The 22,345-nt window shown below is 41.0% G+C and overlaps 2 protein-coding genes across 6 annotated transcripts in view; one reads left to right on the top strand and one right to left on the bottom strand.

Moving 5' to 3' along the window:
- The window catches only part of LOC128027412 (tripartite motif-containing protein 16-like), a 110,837-nt gene that overhangs the window by 33,824 nt on the left and 54,668 nt on the right, over positions 1–22,345 (bottom strand). The window lies entirely within an intron of this gene.
- LOC128027408 (ankyrin repeat domain-containing protein 50) lies at positions 313–18,963 on the top strand. The gene is made up of 5 exons (XM_052615015.1): positions 313–500; positions 2,300–3,030; positions 5,610–5,827; positions 13,711–17,252; positions 17,484–18,963. The coding sequence occupies exons 2-4, from the start codon at positions 2,570–2,572 to the stop codon at positions 17,247–17,249; spliced, it is 4,218 nt and encodes a 1,405-aa protein (XP_052470975.1). The 5' UTR covers positions 313–500; positions 2,300–2,569; the 3' UTR covers positions 17,250–17,252; positions 17,484–18,963.

The raw sequence follows: 22,345 nt of genomic DNA, 5'->3' as shown, positions 1-22,345 counted from the left end.
GGTTTGGCTGGCTGCGTTTCAGGGTTAGGTTTCACATAATGCAGAAACATCACCAGTGACAGTAACCATGCAGTCAAAAGTGCTTTTTAAACGTCATTTATGTCTTACTGGTTTGTGGCGCAAATTATTTTTATTTTTGTATTTAAATACAATATTTTATGTATGTTTATGTACTTTTACAATGTTCTTTTTCTTTATTTCATTTGTATATAACAATTATTTAGGTTTGTATTGTTTGACGAACTACACCGTCAGCGTGCGTGTGTGTGACAGAACTACATCTCCCGTCATCCTCTGCTCATGCGTCATGCTCGATGGGCGGAGCCTCAGCTTCGGCGAGCGTCGGTCTGCGGGAGGAGCTCCACAGAACAAACCGACACCCAGCCCGAGTGGAAAATGTGAACGGAAGATTTGGGATTGGGAATTAACGACAGAAAACCGTCACGAGAGTGTTTCTCCGTGGATGAGATGTGATATCTGAGAGGACGGGCGCGCTGGAGGTGAGGCATTCGTTAGATATTTACCGCGTTCCGCTGAAGTTCCTCTCAGAGTCACCGCGTATACGCTGAACGCGAGTGACGCGACGCGACAAACTAGAACGCTCCCATTATGATCAACGCAACGCTTGCGACGCCGACAGCAGGAGCGTTCTGGTGTTGACGCATCGCGTCGCTCTCGCTCAAACTAAACGGGTTGTTTCAGTCAGAATAACCGTTAAAATAACCGTCACGATTCAAATAAACGTTTTTAAATGTCTCCTGGACGGATCCCGGGAGCGCGCGTGGCGTGTGTGTGTGTGTGTGTGTGGGTGCTCAGAGTCTTTGTCACCCGGGACGGGCGGAGCTCGGGTTTGGTGTGAGTGACCCGTGGGTTGTTTTGTCGTGTTCTGGTGGGTGTTTGAGCTGCTTTGGATCGATGGGTGTTTAAAGATCCGTTTGAAGCCTCGCGGAGCTGAGATTCACTCGACCCTCACAGTAATTTAACTCTGATGACCAAAGTTTCCGATTAAAACAACAGCGACTACAGGACGTTATTCTCACAACAAACTCCGCTAGCGCATAACGTTACTGTTTCCAGAAAGTAAAGAAAACTGACAGATTATAAAACTTACACTCAAATACTGTTTTAGAGAGATCTCATATTATTATTTTACTGTAGTAGCTGTGGTGATGAGGCTTTGTTGGGTTTATTATTTGTCGACAGCCATGAATTAGCATTTTTTGCGTTAGCAAGATCTGGCTGTGTGTCAAACCCTACTCAGCGTTTTTGGGCTATTTTAAATCTTTAACATTTTTGAGGCATCATAAGATCCATTGAGAATCACAAGTAGTTGGGATCCATCAAAGTATCATTGTTAATTGCCAATAATTTGGGGGCTTAATTAGAAAATCAACAAAATGTTTGGGGTTTTGAAAGATCTTTTATTAACACCAATGTTTGGAGGCATCAAAACATCATTGTTAACCACTAATCATTTTTGGTGCATAAAAGTGTAAATCATTGTGGATCCACAACATCTTTGGACATCAGATGTAGCTTATATTCTAAAGGTGATACAAGAGGCATCTTTTTGAGCAGTGCTGCTGGGTGATGTTTCTTGGGCACTTTCCAAATTGAGAACGGCAACACATTTCCATCTGCATACTTAAGATTTGTTGGCTATTCTCAAGGGGAAAGTGCCCCAGTAACCTCACACCTTACCCTCGGTATCACCACTTTAATATTCCCTGAAAGGTTGCTGACTCACGAGCTGTGCTTGATTCTGCTGCTCTTCTTCACTGTTTGTGTTTCTGCTCACAGTTGGCTCAGTATTTGCATGTGATTCAGTGGTTCGTTGCTCTTTTGAATGTTGGCCACAATGCTTGTTTATGTCGTGCCAGAGATGCTGTCTAGGTAGGGCAGCTCATCCGAAGGAACCTGTGATGCTCTAAAATGGGTCTAAAGTCAGCATGACTCTCTGTTTACAATCTGTTTCGCTGGATACATGTGCATTGATTGTCTATGAGGAAACTATTGGTTGATGAAGAATGAATCAAATTAGAATGGATTGTTGAAATTTTTGAGGTAGAAAAAGATATCTTAGTTTTTTATTGTTTATTTACATTTGTGCATTTTGCTGATGCTTTATTGGATTCAGTGTATGTTTGATCAGTTCATGCATTCCCTGGGAATCGAACCCATGACTATCGTGTTGCTAGCGCAAAGTTTGAGCTGATTGTTCACTATAACTTCTTAGAAGTAAACCGAGTGAATTGTGATTACATGTTGTCTTTAATGTCGACTGTGGTGTTTGTTTCAGGGTGTTTCATCAGTCTGTATAATGACAAACACTGTGATCTCAGAGACACGGATGGATTTGACAGAGACCTCGCTGTGTAGGCTCTGAGGATTAAACCCCATCACCTTCAGAGTCCAGTTCTGCTGTCCACTGGTCCTCTGTGTTGATCGAAGGGAGGAAGGGTCACTCAGACTCACCGTGATGATGAACGGGTGTCTACACAGACGCCCTCTCAGGGTTTGAGCATGCCCGGTAACATCTGAACGCCTCTCGACCCGCAGGACACCGATCATGGCCCAAACCAGCCTGCTGCAGGGCAAACGCTTCTACTGCCGCGAGTGGGTCTTCCACAAGATCCAGCACTGCCTTCAGGAGAAGACCAGCAACCTCAGCACCCCGGGGACCTCAGAGACGCTCAACCCCGTCAGCGGAGCGGGGAAGGGCGGCTCCTGGGGGGTCCTGCTGGTCGGCGGTCCCGGGAGCGGGAAGACTGCTCTGTGTACGGAGTTACTGTGGCCCAGTTCGGTTCACGGCGTCCAGCGAGGTCTGCATCAGCACTGTCTGGGCTTCCACTTCTGCCGGGCCGAGGACTCGGACACACTGTGTGTGAGCGGCTTCATCCGTGGACTGGTGTCTCAGATTCTCCGGTCGGGACTCGTGCCGGAGTACGAGGAGAGAGTGAGAGAGCCGGTGGTCCAGAGCGCACTGCAGCCGGGAGAGATCGAGAGAAACCCTGCTGAGACGTTCAAGAGGTGAGCAGCATTCGTTCGGCATCTTTCACTCACAGCTTCAGGTGACGTGGTGTAGTGGTTTATTAATGACCTTCTGTACCATCATCATGTCTCCGATCCAGACACTGAAGCTCTGGTTACTCCAGAAGTAGAGCGCTGTGATACAAACATTAAAATAAATTTCAAGTTTAAGATTTTATTTAATTTTGACATGCATTCCTTACTAAAATGTTATTTAACCATTGAAAAGGAATTGTGAAAAATTATTGGATACATGATCAATTAATGTAACATTTTTCCCCTGAATATTTTTCTTTTCTGATAAGAAAAAACGAGATAATACGAGTAAAATCCTTTTCTAATAAGTCAGCAAAATCAGATCTTTGAACCCGGTTTTATCCAATGTTGACATCTCTGTTATTGAAATTTATGCAAAATGGTGCGTATTTAATTAGATAATGTCTCATTTGCATATATAAACATAACATTTCAGAAACTTGTGTGCAAACTGTGATTAATCATCGGGTGAAAGTATATTGGTATTTATTAGTTAAAATATTTACAGGATTCACTTGTGCTGTTATGACTTAAATATATATTTTAAAATTATAAATAGTAATATATTTCTGTCATAATGTCTTAAAGGTAAACCAGAATTTGATCTTGCATTAGTAGTGAAGACATGAGTTTCTCTGTGTATTTTTATTTATTTTTTCTTAAATGGAAAGGCTGTTGAAGAAAAAAGAAAGAGCGTTTATTTGAAATAGAAATCTTTTTTAACTTTTATAAATGTCTTTACTGTCACTTGTGATCAGTTTAACTTATCCTTGATGAATGGAAAGGATTGTTTTAAGTCCAGGTTGGGTTGTCGTGTTGATTCACAGGGTTTTGTCTGAAGGCTGATCTTCCAGACCTCAGATGAGGATGTGTTGTGTTAATGATGGTAAACTGAAGCCCATCGATCAGGTCTGTGTGTTACTGCGGTCAGCAGACGAGTGAAGTGCTTTCACCACTGATCACTCATTACACGACATCTCCAAACATCACAACATGTCAAGAACAGAATAGTAATAGTATGTGACCGTTGTGTCTGTGTGCACCAAACACTGATCTGAAGCAGGATCTGTTCACTGGCTCCAGGACAGACAGGGTTTATTAGGGACTGGTCGTGTAACTAATGAAGGATGAACAGAGAGGAGCTCAGTCCGTCTCTGCCCTTCTCTGAGAGATGATTCAGCAGTTTGTAGTCAGTGGTTCAGACTCTGTGTCTCTCTCTCTCTGTCTCTCTCTCCCTCTCTCTTTCTCTCTCTCTCTCTCTCAGTCTCTCTCTCCCTCTCTCTCTCTCTGAGTCGATGCTGATGTCGGTGCTCAGCTTGAGATGTAATATTTGTTATATAGTTTATATTGCTTTATGTTATTATGATATTAAGGATTATGAAACCTGTAGGTTTTGTCCAGTTCAGAGCGATGTGAAGTGACGAGCCTGATTACTATTCAGAGATGTGTGTCTCTGCTGCTGTTTAATCATTCATGTCTCTGTTGTTCTGATTGACTGCCACCTGACAATCTGCGGAGTTTCTCTGCACCAGTGCATGCTGGGAGATTTGTCCACACACATGCACGAACACACTGTGTGTCTGAGCGACGTGCTGTTAATGTGTATGTCTCTGTGAACTGTGATGGCTCACATATACAGTATTTCAGTAATGGAGCAGTGATATGATGAGTGATCAGACACACATGTGCACATTAGTCGTGATTTTACTGCACAAATATCAGATTTAAAACGGTCAACCCCACAGTCAGATGTGAGCAGAGATGATCGAGTCCATTAAACTGTGTGTGGTTATAATGAGAGAAACAAACAGGAAATGAGTGGACAAACACATGACTAAACAGACTCAGAGCTGATGAGAGAGAGTCATGAAAATGGTATTTATAAACCAGAATATCTCGGAAATGGAGCAGGTTCTGGAATCCCTGCTGTGTTAACATGTAAACTACACTAAAGCACACGTGACGCACGAGGAGGACATCCTTCATTTGAGAAAACTATCATTGTTTACACACACACACACACTAGAAGGATCTTCACTACAACTGCTCAAAATACTGTTTGATGAAGACTCGAACTTTGATGAAATTGTGACTGAAATATATGAAATAAAATATCAGTATTGCACGGAATAATTCACTTCTTGAAGGAATAGAAATAACTAATAATTTGATTATTATTGTTGTTATTATTACATTTTTTATAATATAGATATTTATTTAAGGAATAACAACATTTTTCATCCACTCGCTGAATTTAAACAGTGCAGCACTTTGTTTGCTAAAATATTTAAACAAAATAATTCAAAACAATTCAACCATTAAAACAGAATCAAGAAAAATGAAAACTGAAAATACAAAATTCAAAAAAAATATATATAGAATTTTGGGAAAAAATTTATCTGATTTCTGAATTGCTAACAAATGACTCGCTGAAGGTTTTCTCTTTCGTGATTTTGATTTCTTTTTTAAGTGTTATTTGAATGTGACAGAGTGTGTGTGTGTGTGTGTGTGTGTGTGTGTGTGCGTGTGTGTGTGTGTCTCAGGTGTGTGCTGCTGCCGCTGCTGGGCTGTAAGGCTCCGTCTCAGGCTCTGTTTGTGTTGGTGGACTCAGTGGACGAGGGATGTTTGACCGGAGACAGAGATCAGAGGTCAGCAAACATCAGCGAGCTGCTGGCCGCTCATCACGAGCTCTTCCCACCGTGGCTTCTCCTCGTCCTCTCGGCACGCCGGCAGAACAAACACATCACCAAACTCTTCACAGGTGACCCACCGCCTCTACCTCAACCTCCCTTAAGTGTTTAACAATCAGATTATTACATGTACTTACATCACTCATCAGATCAAATCAGCATCAGATCTGAATTACAGACCTTCAGGGAGTCTGTTATTGTGTTACTTTGCATAAAAATCAATTATGTTACGTAATTGGTTTCCTTTTTTGGGCTAATGCAGTATTGCAGTGTGTTCTTAATGTCTCTGAGAGCTAGAAAGTAAAGGCGTTGTTGTGTGAGTCAGTGGAGATCAGACTGGATGAGCTTCTCAAGCCTCCAGCAGGAAATCAGCAGCAGATGTGTGAATATTTCTAATGAGCGGAGAGACAGTGAGCGTGTGTTATGTGAGGACAGATCAGCGCTGCGGTTTGATTTGGGCCGTACAGATTCAGTCTGAAAGAAAACACATCACTGACAGAGTTCGATTCTCCTACGCTGACATTTCTACAAACCCCTTCTTTTTTATTTGAAATAAATATGAAACATCTTATAAGTTTTTAGTTTGTGCTTTGCTCATAAAGCATTCCAGAATATGAAGTTATTAAAGTGGAAACGTGCAGGTTGTGACATTTTGATCTTATTTGCAATATGAGTTATTTGTTGTTTTCTTGTTTGCTGTTTTTTCCTCCTAACAAGATCTCATTCCTTTTCTCTCTGTGATTTACTTGCACCGCTGAATTATGTCATTTAATGCGATAGGTCACCCAAAAATGAAAATATGCTCCCCATCAGGCCAATCCAGGATCAGGATGAGTTTGTTTCTTCATCAATGTAGCATTGTATCCGTGTCTCAGTAATGGAGAAGACAAAAGCTAAACAAATCCAGCATTAAGATGTTTTTAACTCGAATATATTTTTGGACGAGTAGTTTCAGTAAATGCCGTTTCCTTCACTGTGGATTTGAGTTTACAAAGTCACAGTATGTTTTTATAAATCACTGAAAATATAAGCCTATGCTTCTCTCTCTATTTCATCATTTTACACACATTGCAAACCTCAAGCTGATATTAATGTCACGCTGTTCAGTTGTGCAGGCATTTAGTGTTTCTGATGACATCACAGCTGTGAAGAAATTACGTGAGGATTTTTTAGTTGTTTGTGAACCTGTGTGTGTGTGTGTGTGTGTGTGTGTGTGTGTGTGTGTGTGTGCATGCGTGCGTGTGTGTTTGTGTCAGTGAATGGTCTCAGCACAGAAACAGGCTGCAGGCTTTCAGAATCCAGGTCAGACTGTAGTAAAAATACACTGTGTGTGTGTGTGTGTGTGTGTGTGTGTGTGTGTGTGTGTGGATCACAGTAAACACACATGACCAGTAAACACTGACCTCAGCTCACTGACCAGAAGTTCAAACAAAATCCCGAAGTGGTTCGTGTCCAGCATTAAACCCCAGATGATTAACACCTGCTCAACGGTGTGCTTTCTGAATAACACGTTCCTGCTCTTATTGTCTGATAATATAAGGCTCCTGGAAGAGCAGGTCAAATACAGCGATGATCCTTACAGACAGAATCATGATTTCACACCGAGTGTTGGGTTTTACTCAGAAGTGGAGTAGACTGGAGGAACGATGCTGGAAATACAGTTATATTTGAACAGATATTCACATCGAAAACAGCTGTTTTAACTTCAGACTGAGATGTTTAGAGACATGACGCGACATTTGAGTGTTTCTGAAAGCGTTCAGTTGTGTTGAGCTGAAGATATAAGAGCCTGTTTGTGATCTTCATCACGTTATTCAGAGTCTGACCGAGACACTGCTGGAGACGGGTCAGAGGTCAGATTCACCCGGCTGTGTGACATGCACACACTTATTCATTAACACGTTTGACCGTTAGCAGTGTTTGGGTGTGAGGGTCTGGTCTCGGTGACCTCTGTGCCGTTCCCATGGTGACAGAGCCCCGGGGTCAAAGGCTAATCTGTGGGAAACATGTGCCACACTGCTACTGGTTTAAATGAGTTTGACACAATACCAGCATCTAATTTAAGATGAAATTAATTATTCTTAATGTGAATTTCGATACTTGAGCAGCACAACATTGATAATAATCAGGAATGTTTCTTGAGCAGTAAATCAGTATATTATTATGATTTCTGAAGATCATGTGATTCAGGTGGTTTTTGACTTGTGTGAAACAGGGCTGATGCTATTAATGGGAAAAGGAATTTAATTTATATATGAAAATCATTATATTCGGTGGCTTCTCCTGCTTTTCTTTGGTGCAGGTTTTTCAGGAAGTGATGATTTTGGTCTCTTTGACTCACTGGATGGAAACAGTGTGTATTCGCACGTTTCATGCAATAGTCCAATTTTGTGTTAAAGTTAAATTCGCAGCTTTGGATGGAAACCCGGCTTAAAATATGCTTTTGAATCACTCGTATAAAAATGGTTGATTTTTCCACATGCAGTGCTGGGAATCACCACAGATCAGAAACACACACACACACACACACACACACAGGGCCCTTGTTCACAGGTGAAGTGTATATCTGCCCCCTGAGTGTCTCCTAAATCTCCAGATTTTCTTGTTGTTGGTGACAGGCCAGACTCTCCAGCATGAGGTCTAGGAGTTTTTGTGTGTGTGTGATCATAACCCATCATGCTGCAGATTGCTGATTCTGCCTCTGTCTTCTGAAACACTGCACAGACGTAACCTTGAGCTGGCAGATCATGAAGAGAGACGTCGTGTTAAACGACTGAAGTGCTGCTTGTTCTAGTGGCAGAACCTGAGGAAATGCATGCTTAATGTAGTCAGAGAGAGCAGGAAGAGTCTGGTGTCTCTGTCTTTCCTGTAAACATCCTGGTCCTTGAGCTGTCATCAGACGGATGACGATCCTCTGTTCTGATTGGCTCAGGCTTTTTAACACTTAAAAAAACAATTTTTTTGGATCAGATTGACTAACCTACACTGTGCAAAATGATTTTTTGGGTAACAAAGATTGTTGAACTAAGTCTTTCTACTTCTAAATCTCATGCTTTGTTTGTGTTGCTCGCCACCATCTTTATAATTACTGTGAGTTTGTTTTTATTCGTTATGTGTTGAATTTGAGACAAGAAGTCATATTCCTGGATTAAAATTGGATAAAGTTGGCTGCCAGATACATAAATGTAAATATAAAAATACTAAATAAAAACAAATATAGAAACAAATAATAAAATGGAATATTATTAGTTTATTATTTTACTTTAAACAAAAATAAATAAATAATAGATTTTAAGGTGGTAGTAGTAATAATAATAATAAAGATGATGTATTAATACATTAAATATTTATTTAAAATAAAAATAAATTTAAATATAAAAATTTAATATTTATTTATTCATTAAATATTAATTTCTTCAACTTTGTCATGACCAAGTTAGAAGTATACAACTGAACATGATTTATATTTTTGCGTTATATTATTTATAATAATTTAATTTGTTTTTTTATTATTTAATTTGTTTAATAATAACGAGTCATTGCTAATAAATGTTTTGGCTGACGGTAAAGTTTCACTTGTTTTGAACAGAATCGGAAACATTTCTGTCATTTGACTTAGACTCAATAGAATTGATTTTGCATCAGAACTAAGCAGCAGCTGCATGAGAATTAAAGTGAAATATACTGCACTATTATACTACAGTATCATTGCATCTGTCTCAACAATAGAGCAGTCGTCTTTCATGTGAATCTGCAGCAGAGAACATGACTGAACATGATCTGATGTGTGTATATAATGATTTTCGTTCTCTGTCTCTGACTCAACACTCGTGTGTAATCTGAACACTGGATCTGGATCCGAACACACACACTTGAGCTCTGGGCGTCCTGAGTTTGGGAAGTTTGCTGATTCAAGTGTATTTTAGGAAACTTTGCTGATGGAGTAATTACAAACGTGGAGCAGCGGACATGTTTTCGGGCGGCTGAGGGCGAGCGATGTTTCAGTGATGCAGAACCAGTTAAAATATCACACAATCAAGACACACGTGTCTGGGGTTTAGGTTCAAGATTTGAAAGACCACATCAACAGCAGATGATCTGAGAAACACCCTCTTAACTCTGTAACTAATGACTGCTTTGATCATTGAGTGATCTAACCATCATCTTACCAAGAAGGTCAACTAGTCCTGTAAGCTCAGCTACATTTAGTTTAAACATCAGCTTATCTCAGGGTTTATAAGACAATTCATGCTTAGTAATATTTTTGATTTGACTTGAATTAAAAATTAAATCGTAGTATTGTTTCATGCCATAACCACTTCACAAAGGCCACAATTTAATTAAATTAATATTTGCACTGTTTTTTTCATTTGATTTATTTATTTAGTATTATTAGTAGTAATAATAAATATTATTATTACTATTATTATTTATAGAAATTAATATAATCACATTAACTATTATTATTATATAGCCATTATTATATAGATATGATGGCCAATTTTTGCATACCTGGATTTTTTTTAATTGTATTTCAATCATAAGTTCTTTGAAAGTTGCAATTTACTAATTTTATTGCACTGACATCAGATGAGCTTGAACTGAATTGATATAAATAAAAACTCTTAATTTATCTTCTGAAATTGACTCTTTTTCATAATTGATTAATTTTGCAGCATTAAAAGTTATTCTATAAACAGGACTCATCGCTGTGAATAAATTACATGTATAGATGAATCATTAAGCTTAATTAACATAAAGGGCACAGTCACTTTAAACACAATTCATGGTTCTGGTATATATGTATTTGTATAGAACGCAGCTCTACACGGGGCTCGCGTGATGTAGAGACACGTAAGAGACTTAAACAAAAGATGAACCTCATTACAGACAGTTGAGAGATTGAGATGATCTCATTTGTGAAATCTCTGTTTCCTGTGGGAACACAAGCGGAGGGAAAGGTGCATGTGAAGTCCACACACCCGAGCGTTGTTCACAAAGGCCACTCCTTATGTAAGCACACCTGTCTGTCGCTCTGTCGCATGATTGATGAATTCATTTATGCTGGAAGATCCAGTTTCCTCCCAAACTGCCTGCAGCATCTCCTGAATAGAGCAGCAGGGTTTATGTTGTTATCCGACGGCTTTATCAGCAGGTGTTGAAGAGTTTCTGACCTGCGCTCGCATCTCCAAATGATTTCATGATGCAAAATTATTATGTTATGTGTTAAAGACCAGTAATTTATATAACTGCAATATTTAACAGTCAATTATTTTGTATATGATGCAAAATAGTATTATTGTATTGAATATATATAATGCATTAAAAAGATAAAGAAGAATTTGGCGCAGAACCAAACTTTCTTTATTGGAAACATTGGGAACAAGGTCAAACAGGGCAACGGCTTCCTGTCAGGGTTTCCTCGACCTCCCGCCTCCGACTGAAACTACATGCGTTTGGGAGGATTCGGAAAACATAATGAAAGAGGCTTGGTTGGCTACAGTTTTTTTTAGAAGACTAAAAAGATGAACGTTTGGAAAGCCCCCAGTATTTACTAGACAGTAATTTGTAATCTGTAATCTAAACCCGGTGAACTCTTTAACCAGTGGCAGCTTTCCAAACCAAACATGCCTTCAACCCACTTAAACAGATGAGTTAGTTACGTGCTGGACCCGTCGGCCAAATAACATATTTGGGTCATCTGTTCCACTGCCCCACTTTTAGTCCCCCAACAAGGCCCCTTCCTCTTTCAGCCTTTCTATTTCCTTCATCTGGAGTCACAAAGGCTGAAGGCTTGGAGACTGTTGTGTGTTTTAAAGGCAGGGTGAAGGTCTGGGTCAGTTAGTTCACTAATGACAAAAACAAGCCTTTAGACGGGACGGGGCTCAAAGAGAGAACATGGGTTGTAAACTGCAGTACATGCTGCTACCATTGACCTGTTCATCATCATTTAAAGGTTATTGTGGTAAACTGGCAATAACAATAACAAATCTTCAAAGACAGACCTGTTGTGAGCTCTGAGGTTGTTAATCAATTATATGCTTTTGTTGAACCCATCTGTTCAAGTCAACGTAAAAACACAAAAACTCATGTTTTATAGCAGTATTCGTGGTGAAACTACATTACCCATGATGCTGTAGTGAAAATTCCACCAATTAGAGTCGCAGCGAGCACTTTCACCAAAATACATAATTAGCCCCGCCCATTCGCAAGAAGCTCCACCCACTCCTGCGAAGCTCTGCAAATGTGTTCAAGTCACGTAAATGCTCTCAAGAAAATTGTGATTCGCATCTTAGCTGGTTTGCTTGGTTCATGGTTTATAATGCTTTAACAAAGACTTTTTAAAAATCCCAATGGCAAGAATACTTTCAGAATCACCGCTGCTGAAAAGTGGGCGGGCACTTACGCGCTCTATAACTGGATATGAAAAGCCTACGGTATGAAGGAGAAGAAGAAGAAAGATGGCATGAAGGCGGGATGATTGTCCACAGGTGTTCCTCTGTTGTCATTCATGCCCCGGTTTAGATTTCACACAGGTTTTATTTGGGAAACCTCAGCTGTTGATGGCTGCCCCTCGGGCCTTAAGCACCAAAGACAAAGAAAATAACTGCAGCGCCCTTTCAGAAAGATAGACGTTATATAATCTCATTCAAAGGGGTTTTGTGAACTTCTTAAACTCTAAGGGACTGGCCAGGAAAGATGTAATCTGTATTCTGTTTTTGTGTTGCTGGTTTGTCTTTCTGAAGGACTGAAACACTTTTCTGGGGTTTGGCTTGAAAAAGAGTATTGTATTTACTTGAGAGGAAGTAGGCCTATTTTTATCCTCTTTCCCATAGAAAATGGACTTGTGTAGATTGTATGATTGAGCGACCAATTAAATTAGATGGAAGAGGAATGTTTAGCTGCTCTCCCACCAGTGGGGCTACAGAAAGATTGAGACATATGTGAACGACCTTAAAGGAGTTCATGTTTTTTCCTTTCCTTTGACCTCAGCATGTCTGAGTCCTTGGGAACTTTAAATGAAATATGTGCATTGAATGTCCTTTGGGCTGCTGTTAAACATGCATGCCGACCCTGAAAAAAATAAAATCAACAAAGATAGAATTTGAACTTATCTGAAGCAGAATGCCTTGACATCTGTTGGCATGAGTGCTTTTTGTAAAAACCTTGGTTCTGCCTTGTTTTATTTTGCAAAAGTCTTAGTCTTAAAGTCTTATGTGAAACTCTCCAATGTGCATCATACTTTGTGTAGTTGCAGATGTGACCTAGTTTTGCCACAGGAATCATTACACGTCTTGTTTTGTTTTCTAGAGAATAACAAAGCAAACTCCATTCACCTTTTCTGCAGGAAAACTGACTTTATCTGTTACTGCTGGACTTGAGTTTTGTATATTGTGCATGAAGATGAAGGTCCTTGTGTGTGTTTGCATAGCTGATGATGCCGTTGAGTGCACAAGTTTACATTCCTCTTGCGGTATCTGCAAGATGTCTAGCATTAAAAAAAAATGCATTTAGGTTTTTTTATTTAGTTTTGGCTGGATGGAAAAAAAAAGCAAAACAACAACTGAATGAACATAAATGATCCTGTCTCGAGTTGTTCTTTAGAAAAAGTACATTCTGAGATTTTAACAACTGAGGGTCACACACACACAAACTATGGTAGATGCAAACATTTATTGATAAGAATATACTATGAACAAAGGGGATGAACACTTTGTAAACAAGATGCAAAATTTTAATTATTATTTTGACTTGTGGGAAATAATTTGTTTAACGTAAAACTTAATATTTTATGAAAATGGCTGTCAGATTGTAGCTGACATCACCAGATTAAATATCCAAAGCAACAATCAGCAAAGAGACATGTCATGTGTAAACCTCACTGTGACACTAGCAGTCCTTTGTAGGGACTTCAGGTCAAACTAATCACCTTTTGTCTCTGTCCTTCTTGTAGGATTCCGTAAGATCAGCCTTGATGACCTACGGAAGGCCTACATCGTAAAAGATGTGCAGCAATACATCCTCCACCGCCTAGACCAGGAGGAAGCCCTGCGACAACACCTTACCAAGGAGACAGCAGAGATGCTGAACCAGCTTCACATCAAGAGCAGTGGCTGCTTCCTGTACCTTGAGCGAGTTCTTGACGGAGTGGTTGAGAACTTCATCATGCTGCGCGAGATCCGAGACATCCCGGGGACACTGAATGGACTCTACCTTTGGCTCTGCCAGAGACTGTTTGTCAGGAAGCAGTTCGCCAAAGTCCAGCCCATCCTTAATGTGATTCTGGCTGCCTGCAGGCCGCTGACTGTCAGGGAGCTCTATCATGCAGTCTGGACTAAAAACATGGCTTTGACGATGGAGGACTTTCAGAAGAAGATGGACATTCTTTCTAAGTTGCTTATTGATGGACTTGGCAGTACTAAGATCTTATTTCACTACAGCTTTGCTGAATGGCTCCTGGATGTTAAACACTGCACACAAAAATACCTTTGCAATGCAGCAGAAGGACATCGAATGATGGCCATGATTTACACGTGCAGAGCAAAACAGCTTAAACCTCTGGAGGTGCAGGAGTTTGCCTATCACCTGATCTACTCGAACCTGCAGATCGAGCCCTTTAATCTCGCCCTTTGGATGGTGTGGAATGGCACCCCTGCTAAAGACTCCCTGTCCACTTCAATCCCAAAAGAACAGGAGGTACTCCAACTACTGGTCAAAGCTGGGGCTCACGTCAGCAATGAAGATGACCACGATTCATGCATTTTGCAACAGGCCTTGGAACGCGAGGACTCAATTCGAACTCTACTAGATAACGGCGCTTCTGTTAATCAAACTGACTCCAACGGGAGAACTCTTTTAGCCAATGCTGCCTACAGCGGAAATCTGGATGTCGTGAACCTTCTCATCTCCAGGAGAGCCAACATGGAGTTGGAGGACAGCCATGGACAGACAGCACTTACTCTGGCAGCTAGACAAGGCCACACTAAGGTGGTCAACTGTCTCATCGGGTGTGATGCTAACATCAATCACACAGACCATGACGGCTGGACCGCCCTTAGGTCTGCAGCCTGGGGAGGTCACTCGGAAGTTGTGTCTGCGCTCCTGTATGCAGGTGCTAAAGTGGACTGCGCAGATGCTGACAGTAGAACTGCCCTGAGAGCTGCCGCTTGGGGAGGTCATGAAGATATTGTCCTCAACCTTCTTCAGCATGGAGCTGAAGTCAACAAGGCGGATAATGAAGGACGAACGGCACTGATCGCTGCAGCGTACATGGGTCATAGAGAAATTGTAGAGCATCTGTTGGATCATGGAGCTGAGGTCAACCATGAGGATGTGGATGGCAGGACGGCGCTTTCCGTCGCTGCTCTTTGTGTGCCTGCCAGCAAAGGCCACGGTGCCGTCGTGAGCCTGCTAATCGACCGTGGAGCTGAGGTGGACCACTGTGACAAAGACTGCATGACCCCGCTTCTGGTGGCTGCCTACGAAGGCCATGTGGATGTGGTTGATCTGCTTCTAGAAGGAGGAGCGGATGTTGATCACACTGATAACAATGGGAGAACGCCTTTGCTTGCTGCAGCATCTATGGGACACGCTTCTGTTGTCAACACTCTGCTTTTCTGGGGTGCAGCAGTGGATAGTATCGACAGTGAAGGCAGGACTGTGCTGAGCATTGCCTCCGCACAGGGGAACGTGGAGGTTGTACGAACTCTGCTGGACAGAGGACTGGATGAAAACCACAGAGACGACGCAGGCTGGACGCCGTTGCACATGGCCGCTTTTGAGGGACACAGACAAGTTTGTGATGCTCTCATTGAACAAGGTGCCCGCTGCACAGAGGTTGACAATGATGGACGTATCCCTTTGATTCTGTCTGCTCAAGAGGGTCATTACGACTGTGTGCATATCTTACTGGAGAACAAGTCATGTATTGACCAGCGAGGGTACGATGGGAGAAATGCTGTCCGAGTATCAGCACTAGAGGGACACAGAGACATCATGGAGTTGTTGCTGAGCCATGGAGCAGATATTGACTTCAAGGATGCAGATGGTCGCCCAACTCTTTACATCCTGGCACTTGAGAATCAGCTAGCCATGGCGGAGTACTTCCTCGAAAATGGAGCCAATGTTGAAGCCAGTGATCTGGAAGGGAGAACAGCCTTACATGTGTCGTGTTGGCAAGGCCACGTAGAGATGGTCAGATTACTGATCAACTACCATGCGGATGTGAACTCATGTGATAATGAGAAACGCTCTGCCCTCCAGTCGGCAGCTTGGCAGGGTCACATAAAGATTGTTAAAATCTTAATTGAAAACGGCACCGTTGTAGACCACACATGCAATCAAGGTGCTACAGCTCTGGGTATCGCCGCTCAAGAGGGGCACATTGATGTGGTTCAGACTCTTCTAGAGCATGGTGCAGATCCGAACCACGCTGATCAGTTTGGACGCACTGCCATGAGAGTCGCAGCCAAAGGTGGTCACACCTCCATAATCAAACTCTTGGAGAAATACGGCGCCACGAGTATCAATGGCTGCAACCCGTCTCCCGTTCACACCATGGAGCAGCAAACACCTGCTTCGGTTGCTGGGAAAGTACAGTCACTCACTATAAAGTCCAGCAGCTCTGGAAGCACAGGAGCTGGCGATGTGCATTCAGCAGGGCGAGGACAATCCAACGGACCTGTTCATGCTTTCAGCTCACCGTCTGAGTCTCCAGACTCAACAGTGGACCGGCAGAAGTCCTCCCTCTCCAATAACTCTCTCAAAAGTTCAAAGAACTCTTCCTTGAGGACCACCTCATCTACTGCGACTGCCCAGACTGTCCCCATCGACAGCGTCCATGTCCTTTCTTTTATTGAACAGATCCAGCAACATTCACTGCCTCGTAGTCGCAGTCGTCAATCAATCGCTTCTCCCTCCTCCACCACCAGGTCCATCGGCACCCAGCCTGGCTCTCCAACCAGCGAGTATGACTGGAGTCAGGTCAAGCCAGGCCTCAAGTCCACCAAAGCGTCTAAGAATGGCCAAAACTTCTCAAACAAAGGAACATCTGGTGAGAAGAAGAAAAGCAAGAATGGCTCTTATTCACAGAGTCAGGCTCTTGAGTACGAACTTACCCAATTTGATAAAAATCTTGTGCTCAATAAGCCAGTGTCCAACATTGCTGTTAAAGATCCTCAATGTAAGATCATGGTGGGAAGATCCAGCGCTCTGGATTCTGTCCAATCGCAGGATCAGTTCTACATTCAGCCGCAGAGCTGTGCAGAGAAGAAGAGGAACGGCATTATGACCAACCCCAAATACCACCAACAGGGAAACCAGGTATTTCTTGGGAGAGTTTCAGTCCCCAGAACGGTTCCCAACAGGGGCCACCAGGACTTTCTGGACAGTTACCCAATAGGAGAGACTGAATTAAGCCTGAAACAAGCCCTACAGCTCCAAATTGAAGGATCAGACTCTGGGTTAAACTGCAAAAAAGAGACACCGTTATAACTGGTGAGTACATGACATTTAAAGACTATTGCATAGTAGTTCAAGTTGAGAAGTATTAGTAAAAATCTGGTCTTTGTTGTTAAATACGTTGGTTTTCAGTGAAACTTGTCGATTAGGTGGTGCTTAGGCTCCTTGATTCGGTCAAAGGTTTAAGAAAAGTTTAATAACCACTCATCTACATTTTAAGAGAATGCCAATAGCTTTAAACTGACTCAAGTTTGGATGTGATTTCAGATGTCTTAATCCTCATTCGTCATTCAGAAAGAGACTGTGCCAAAGTGAACGCTTTCATCAGTAAAAGAACTGAAACCATTTTCTACACTTCTCTGTGGAACGTCTCAAGAAGAAAGGAACGAGAGCGAACTGACGAGGGATTATTGCCGAGTGGTGATGCAGATTCATACTTGTGCCTGTCGATGCTCCAGCCTTCTTGTGGTGACCTTGTTGCACACAGACGCTTTTAATTTAATGCATTAATATTTAATAGGCAGTGGATGCACTTTCTTCCTTTGTTATTTTTTTTTTGCATTTTAATGCTTTGTTTGTTTATCAGAGTTTGCTTTAAAAAAAATTAATGTACATTTTGTCCGTTTGTTTTGTCTTAAACTGACAGCAATGTGCCGCTGGAGTACGTTGTTTCCTTCGACAGATATCGCAAACTCTACGTCGTATTCACATCTTTGAATCCCTCAGTCTCCATTAGTCCTTCGGCGCACTCATAAAATCACGAAACCAGTCTTCGTTTACTCTTCGCACATATTTATTTTGGAGAAAAAGCCGTTTTCATGTGTGCTATATTTGCTGATATCATGGTGCTGTGTTTTGACGTTGCCTATTATAATATTTTTGAATCACAAACGTCATTTTAACTCTGTATTATGAGTGTAGCATTATTGATGCCCTTAAAGAAGAGTAACTCTGGCTTTACCATCCTTCATTGTTTAGTCCCTGTGGGACCTGTCTATGTTCGTTTGTTTTCCTCTATTTACATTTGCATATTTAAACTACCGATGGTGTATCGTTAACTCGAGTTTGGTGCTAAATGCAGAGTTCTCAGCGATTGAAGAAAAAGCAACAAGCCGCATCCAGTGGGGGTAGAATGTGAGAAAGTGTCAGGTGACGTCTGATGATGAGGTCGGCGAAAGGTCATCGTGCTGTTTCCTCATTCCAAGCAGCAAACCACAGTAATATTTGGATTTCAGGACAGGGTTTGAAATGTATACTCCTCAAGCCAAAGTTAAAACACAGAAAAGCCCACGGTCTTGTGAAGCCGGATCTCGTGTCTCTGGGGGAGGGAGAACGGGGCGGGTGTCGAGTGGATTTCAGACATCTGTTTGCTATGAGACGAGGCTCTCAGGAAGACCATATTGTGTGTGTAACTGCATCAGAAAGCTTGTCCTCTGAAGAATTACTGAAAGACACTTCATGAAGCCTAGGACAAGACTGAGAATGAGTCTTTTAAGATGAAGATAAACTCTGGACAGTATTCAGAAATCTCAAGCCATCTGTTTCACCGAGTTATTATTGTGTTTTTCTCCTTTGTTCAGCTGTTTTGGTTCTGAGCCTGGAGTTCGTTTCAAGAGAAGATTGATTGTAAATAGGTGAACGTGTACATGAAAGACATTTCACATTTTGAAATTCAATTTCCTGTATTATGAGCTGGATTTTCTGACATGTTAAAGTGCTTAATAAACATATCTGCTTTTCTGCCAAAGCAACTGATTAAGTGTTTCTTCTTCATGTGCTCTGTCGATCAATACTCTTGCTGATTTGACAAAACAAAACCCACACACTTACACTGAAGGAGGGACCTGAGCAGCGTTATTTGCACATTTAAACATCACATTACAGAAATCTTGTCTTGCAAAATAATTCTACTGTCTTTACTCAACTGGAGAAAGTATGTTGCCGTAGCTATATATATATATGTGTTTATTTATTTTTGTTTTCTTATTCACCTGTAGTGTCTTGCCTATAAATCTTTCCAAGTTTGATATCTCTCTCTGTAAGTTATTCAGTGTTTGGATAAGGGTGAAGTGTCCCGATTCAACACAAAGCCAGTAGACACCACGACAAAAATGCTTTGTGTTGATGTTTTTACCCCATATCTCAAGACTCGATCTCTCACAGAAAGGAGCCGGCGATATCTCTGACAGCTTTCACACATGAAATACCTGGTGTTTTCAGAGTCCGGATGATAAGAGAAGATGATTCTGCATCCGGTTCTTCAAGCGTCTGGGTAAAGTGACAATTACACGTGCATCCAAACTACAACTGAACACTGACCTTCACTGGAAATATGTTTCTGAATACTTGTACATATGTATAATGGATTCATTTTGTATTTTTTGAAACAATCAAAATATTGCATAATTACTAAACTATTTGTACTCGTAAATGTGTTGTTTAGTAACTGATGACTGAATGTGGACTGTCTCTTTAAGGGTGTTGTCGCATCCCTTCGAAAGCACCAGGCTCTTGAGAACTCTAAGAATCTGACAGAAGTGAATCTGGATGAGCAGCAGACTGGTGTTACTCCAGCTCTCCTCAGTCTTTCCGTCGTTTGTCCTGCGGTGAGCGCCGTAATTACACAGCCGTGTCCTGAGCTGCACGTGGCAGACGTAGTTCGAGGGGCTGCAGATCAAACCTCAAGCTTTTAACCGAGTCATGTCGAAATGTTTCCGTTACGCTGACCCGACAGATTGATATAGGCTACGTGACGCCGAGCCACGTAACAAACCGCTGTTGTCCGTCTGGGTGGTTATCTTTAAATAAAACTATTCAAAATTATTTTTGTTAATTGAAATAAAAACAAAATTCTAAATATTATTTGGAAAATGCTTTAACCATACAATTTCATACTTAAAGAAAAAGAGTAAACGTTATTAAATTAATGCATTTAGCAGACGCTTTTATTCAAATTAGCACGTGTTCCCGGGGATTCAAACCCCCAACTTTGTGCTTAATATCTAATATTTTTTCACATTTAGTTTAACTTAAAATAACTGACACTGAAATAAAAATGTCATAAAATACACATTTAAAAACAAAAACTAATAAAAATTGTAAAAATGCAAAACAAAATTACCCAAAGATGTAACTAAAATTAAAATGAAGGGAAAATATATAAATATATATTAGTAATTTTAGTATCACTGTAATAGTATTTCAATATAAGCAAAATAAATTCAAGTTGAAGCAGTACAATTACTAATAAGAAATAAAAACTGAAATCTAAACTAAAAGTTAAATTAACTGAAAAACAAAATATTAAAAATATTGAATAACTGTAATAATAAATGATTCTAAACAAACACTGATTGGAGGCTGATAACATGCTTTATTATTGTGCATCTGAAAAGCTCTCGTCTTTATGGACAGATGGAGAGAAATTCAATAATCAGTAAAACTGTGAGCAGTGATGGTCAAATACTCTGGGAATCTATCTCAACAGCTGTGTGTGTGTGTGTGTGTGTGTGTGAGAGAGAGAGAGAGAGAGAGACAATGTGTGTGTGTGTGTGAGTGAGAGAGAGAGAGAGAGAGAGAGAGCATGTGTTCAGAGTTGAGCTGAGGACACGTCTCTACTGTTGACGGATTATAGTCTCATGCAGCAGAACTTACAGTTACTGGAACTTCCTGTAGTCAGTACACACACACACACACACACACACACACACAGTCTGTTAGAAAGCCTGAGACAAAGGTGGGTGTGTTTAAGTTTCCTGATGCTTTTAAGCGTCTCTTGATTGTGCTGTTGAGTGAGGAGGGGCGACTGTTAAGAGAGAGAGAGAGAGTGTGTGTGTGTGTGTGTGTGTGTAACACACAGGTGTGAATCAATAGAACACTGAATAATTTATAGATGGCATGATGTGTCACGTGGTCATGTGATTTTAACCTCTTAAGCTGTATCTGCAGACCAGCATCATGCACAAGAAATGAAGAACTGGAGCCATGCAGTGTGATTTTTAATGAGGCAGAAGAGGAAACCGAATTGTCATTTGGTTTGAAATTAAAGGAAAAGGGATTTACCGAATACAATCAAAATAAATGTATTTTAATTTCATTTTGTGTTAAATATATTTCTGCAAAACTGCAACTGTTTGGCTCCTCATATAATTCTGAGTTACATAAAACCACATGAACCACAGACACATTCTGCTTAAAAAGTAATATATATATATATATTTTTTTTTATGGAAATGTATCGTGTAATTATCTATTATTTTCACAGTCAATCTCTTCAGATTGGACACAATCCCAGGCTAAAGACAGTTCCTCATATGTCTGTCTGCATTCATTACTGTAATCGTTAAGTGCTAAGACAGACTGTGACCCGATCGAACGCAGGGGTCAGAGGTCACACAGGGTCAGACCGTGAGTGTGTGTGTGGCTCGTTTCCTAAAACAACGCTTCTCGTCTGGTTTTGTCACAGTGTGAGAATCCCAAATTATGCATCAGCCAACAGCTCTGTATTATCAAACAATGAAATTATTAACACTGGCTATTTGTTAAAACCTACACTTTATGTACAAAACTAAATATCCCTGCATTATACAGTTTATTTTTGCATTGTTTTCCTGCTGTTCAGTTTGACGCCTGTTTCTGCCACTGAATAAAAAATATTCATTGGTGGAAACGGGCTTCATAGTTCAGACCTGAGACACAGCAGCTGAAAAACATTGATTTCCTTCACATGTGCTTTATTAACGTCAAGAGGAGAGAAACTGTGTGTGTGACTAATGATTGGGGTTCATTCAAGGACAACGGCTTTACAGAAATGCTGTGTGTGTGTGTGTGTGTGTGTGTGAGGAGGGGCTCAGATTGACTGGTGTGTGTTGAATTTATGTCACTGTGTTAATTGGAGCTCCTTCAGCTTTCAGTGTTCGATCCACATCTCTCTCTCTCTCTCCCTGTGTGTGTGTGTGTGTGTGTGTTTATTACCATATAAATGGCTCTCAGAGATTTCAGCTGTTGAGCTGCAGGGCATTATGGGAGGGGAAACAGACAGGTGTTAAAGCTGATCACAATCATATATGTGTTACACAGCATAAAATATTCTTTGGAGTTGAGTAAAGAACCCTATGGTTATAGAACCC

This window comes from Carassius gibelio, chromosome A14 (genome assembly GCF_023724105.1).
Source record: "Carassius gibelio isolate Cgi1373 ecotype wild population from Czech Republic chromosome A14, carGib1.2-hapl.c, whole genome shotgun sequence".
In the NCBI taxonomy this organism is placed as follows: domain Eukaryota; kingdom Metazoa; phylum Chordata; class Actinopteri; order Cypriniformes; family Cyprinidae; genus Carassius; species Carassius gibelio.
This window is presented reverse-complemented; position numbering and strand designations above follow the sequence as displayed.